A 4,497-nucleotide genomic window follows, 5' to 3' on the forward strand; every position below is an offset into this window, starting at 1 on the left:
GTCATTATTTTCATGGTGGACTTTCTGTAAATATTTACCATTAATATTGTAATATGCTTCTTGTTGCCTTTGGGAATATGATAAACCCTCTCCAGTCAATGCTTTTCTTTGCCTCTTCAAGGACTACTCACGAGTCATACATCAATTTAGCTATAATTCCTACTTGTGCTCATAGCAATATTGACAAACTTGACATTATTCAGCTCCCCATCCATAAGTCCCATTGTTGGCCGCTGGATGTGGATCTCACAAAGAATTAAAATTCAAATTAAAGTGAATAAACACTCTAAATACTGTGATTCTGAGACTCTGTCTATTCCTTTCCTGCAACTCTGCAACCATCACTGGAGAGGCAGAAGGTGACTCCCAAGGACTGAGGACCAAGTAATTTATCACTAGGTGGCACATGCCGCTCAGGCTGTTGGCAGGACTCTACCTGAAGACTCGCCATCTTGGTAAAGCCTTCTAGCTTCATTTGCATAGTCTCTGTGAAGACAGAGTCATCTCCATGCCCTGATGAGGCATCAGAATGGGCACTGGCCACAGGGAGGGGGGATAATTATAAAAGAAAACAACAAAATGGCTAACTTACTCCTTCAATGGCCACATATTTAAGTGATCTTCTCTCTGGTCTAGCCCTGTTCTGCCCTTCCCTCCCTACCAGGATTCCTCTGTCTTGGGCTCTCTCCCTCACCATGCTCAAATTAATTTTCTTGAAAAAGCTGATTCACGTTGACTTGAGGCATACTTCATACTGCTTATTCAAGTAGCCAGAATGGCTCTTTATGGGCCTGTGGTTGTTTAAGGATCCTGAGCATTTCTAACAGTGTTGAGAGACATGGGGGGGGCAATCTTCAGTAACACTCTCTATGCCCTTCTATGATCAATTCCTTATAGTCCAAAATTAGATGCAGAAAAACCACCTAGCTCAAAAATAGGACCATTTCTCATAAAGGATGGCTAGTGCTTCCCCCCTTTCTGAAGAATTCCTATGCTCCCTATTAAAATAAGGCATGACAAGATAAATATTCTGGATGCAAAGCATCTCTAACACAAAGTGAATAAGAAATACTCTCTTATCAAGAGCTACATAAGTTTAAGGATTCATAGAGTGCTGCAAAAGTTATTAAACCATGGTCCATGATCTTGCTTTCATTTGAGTAATTTAATAACTATTTCAATACACTTAGTTACCTTTGTTATCCTCATATATTTTATTTTATAGCATCCCAAAAAGGGATCCAAAGGCTTCACCAAACTGCCACAGAAATCATAACACAAAATGTTTAAAAACCCCTGAATTAATGGAATGGGAAGAAGCAGAGAGGCCAGGTGACCACTTGTTGGGGGGGGGGCTAAGGGAAGCCTTTTTTCCTCTTTAGGTTGGACTAGATGAAACTCTTGAGGTTCCTTCCAACCTGAAACTCCTGTGACTCTCTGAAATGATATAGTCCAACACCTTCATTTTTACAGAAGGGGGAACTGAGACCTAGAGAAATAAAGTCATTTCCTCAAAACTACCCTTTTAGTTCATCCCCAAACTATGCTGGCCCCTGGTCCTTTGTAGCATGCTGTGTCTTTTATATGGGATTTGCCAAAGGTTTTTTTTTCTTTTTTTGCCTTTTGGAGGGCAGTTGGGGATAAGTAAGTTGCCGAAGGTTACACGGATAGCTTTTTTTTTGTGTGGGTGTTAAGTGTCTGAGGCCAGAACTGAACTCAGGTTCTCCTGACTCCGGGGTGGCGCTTTGCTCACTGTGCCACCTAGCTGCCCCTAAAGTCTTAAATCTAGATGAGACAATAAAGTGTGTGTCCTAGCATTATGAGACACCATTCACTCTGTAAGAAGGAAGGTTTCATCTGATGGAATTATTGATATTATTCAGAAAATAAGTAATTTAAATAAGTTGCTAGTTGTTACTGAAATAAGTGAACAGATACCTTCATGGTAAATGGATTTCAGAGAAAATGCATAATTGAAATATATTGGGCTAATCACAACAGAGATTGCCTTATAATGCCCCAAAATGCTCTTATCTATTTCATCCAATAAACAAGCATTTTATATAAATCCCAGATCTTTTCTTTTACCTCTAGATGGCAGTAAACATGATTAGATAAAGAACTTATTATTTGATTATAATTTTAAGTGTTATGTGCATGGAACACAATAGAAAAATAGAGGAGTATTTTAAATGGAGTGCTTGACTCATTTTCATGAACATTATCAACCTTTGAACGTGACCACAATATTAAAAACTTGAATGTGTTTTTATATAGAATTCATTTCTAAAATGTTAATAATAGCACCTCATAAATGACTTTAAAGTTCCCCAAATGCTTCGTACATATTATCTCATCTGATCCTCTCCTCATTCCTACGAGGTAGGTGCTATTACTATCTGCATTTTAGAGTTATAGAAACTGAGTCCCAGAGAAGATATTTACTCAGGCATACAAGTAAATACTAAATAATATGTTCCCTCATAATTTGGGTGCAAAATATCTGTGATTTCATCAGCTTCCCAGAATAAGAGACCCTTCCCCAAAACAAATTACAAGCCACCTATGATTTAGTAGATACGCTCTGAGGAAGTGCTTGATATACCCTCAGATTTCATGATTTCCCAGGGTTCCACACCATTATGTGTCAAAAGTGGGATTCAGACCTAAGTCTTCTTGACTTCCAGCCTTGGACACTGATCTGTATTGCCTCTTACAGTCTATAAGTCTCTATGCTTTAGCAGCTGCTTTTTGGAGACTCAGAACAAGTTTTGTTTTTTCCCCATTTTCTTCCCCAAGAATGAGAAATGGGTTGGCTTATGAGTAGCTCCCCACAATTTTTACAGAAAGAAAATCCATTGAGCTCTTATGGAAAGAAAATGTACATGTCAGCTCAAATGAGTTGAAGTTAGTGAATCTCATTCTGGCAACCAGAATATACATATCAGAAATTATGTGGGATTGACCTTCTTATTTCTTCTCCTTATAAAAAGCCAGGAAATAGACAGGTGTTGCCATTTGGAAAAGGGTTTAAAACATAAATGTATATGCCTTGTGGTACCCAACAAATTTTTAGATACTTCTACCATATTAAGCCCAGCTAGTCAGGCCAAATCCAATGATGCTAAATTTACACGTGGTAATTTCATGCAACGTTAACACATAGACCAGTGCAAAACGGAATGGTAAAAGTGGAATAGATTTTTGATCTCACCAGCACACAGGTTTCCATGGTGATATGGGCAGGAAAAGTCATCCATTTCACAGTATTTTCCATATACTTTTCCAAGTTTAGTTTTGTGACAGAAACATTTCCCGCATATGCAGACACCTTGACCACTGCAAATGGGCTGGTTCTTTTGTGCCTTGCAACTGTCCAGATGGGATTTGTCTCCATCAAAATGGCACTTGTCACCATCACATTGGGGGCAAGTAGGACCTAAGAGAGTTTCATCTACACATTTCCTTTTGGGGTTTCTTCCAAAATCACATTGGCAGCTACAGTTCCTATAGATGTGGACTTTGGTACTTTCGTTGAAGCCAATGGGCTTGATGATAGCATAACTTTTCCCACCAGCTCCCTCACATCCATCCATGGTCACAGTGATGTTGAACAGAACCTGGTGAAAAGCAAAGCACAGTGGTCACTACAGGTTCCAGCTATCTTTCCTCCCAAAATTAAATCTCTTTCTTCTAGCCAAGAGTGATGGGGAAAGCAGATGGACTGACCTTGACCTTCAATCCAATGTCAACACGCATTTATTTTGTATCTACTATGTTCCAGACACTGTGTTAATGGCTGGGGAGGCAAAGGCAAGACATGTCCTCAAGGAGCTTATAGTCTAATGGATAAGAAAACATCTTCAACTACCTATTAGACATCGCAAACTGTATGTCCCATAGATATCTTAAACTCAATATGTCAAAACCTGAACTCATTTTCTTTCTTCCCCAAACCCTCCCTTCTTTCAAACTTCTCTATTAAGGGCACCACCATCCTTCAGTCAGCCATGTTTGCAAATTAGCTGCCATCCTTGACTCCCTACTTTTCCCCCCATATCCAATCTGTTGCTAAGTCATTTCAATGTTGCGTTTCTAAAATCTCTAGTATATGGCCCATTTTCTCCTGTATCACTGCTCCCTCCCTAATGCAGACACTTATCATCTCATGCCTGGATTATGGCAATGACCTTCTAGGGGTGGGGGAGGGTGTAACAGCAAGCACCCCAAGCGTCCTCAGGGTTGCTGCCACCACAGGTTCTTGGATCTGCTTTGATAAAGGACAGCAACTCAAAATGGGTTAACAAGCTTACTTTAATCAATCAGACATATATCTTTTACCTTGTTCAGGGGAAAAAGGTCAGCACCCCAAACTTCAAAGTATACAGGCAGAATTATCAAGACAGAAACAGATCAAGTAGACAGCTTTCCAAACTGTCCAGCCATTACATCCATACCCAATCAACATCTGGGTTTTTCAAAGCGGGGGGGGGGGGG

The 4,497-nt window shown here is 39.8% G+C and overlaps 1 protein-coding gene across 3 annotated transcripts in view; it reads right to left on the bottom strand.

Annotated features, from left to right (window-relative positions):
* Nucleotides 1-4,497, bottom strand: part of ITGB8 (integrin subunit beta 8) — a 113,967-nt gene that overhangs the window by 22,577 nt on the left and 86,893 nt on the right. For all 3 annotated transcript variants that reach the window (XM_069088744.1, XM_069088743.1, XM_069088745.1), the window contains exon 10: nucleotides 3,215-3,620. In XM_069088744.1, coding sequence (XP_068944845.1) covers nucleotides 3,215-3,620 — 406 coding nt within the window. The remainder of the gene's footprint in view (nucleotides 1-3,214; nucleotides 3,621-4,497) is intronic.

This window comes from Petaurus breviceps, unplaced genomic scaffold, assembly GCF_028583685.1.
Source record: "Petaurus breviceps papuanus isolate PSGF00001 unplaced genomic scaffold, PetGlider_PUasm1.0 185, whole genome shotgun sequence".
Classification (NCBI taxonomy): domain Eukaryota; kingdom Metazoa; phylum Chordata; class Mammalia; order Diprotodontia; family Petauridae; genus Petaurus; species Petaurus breviceps.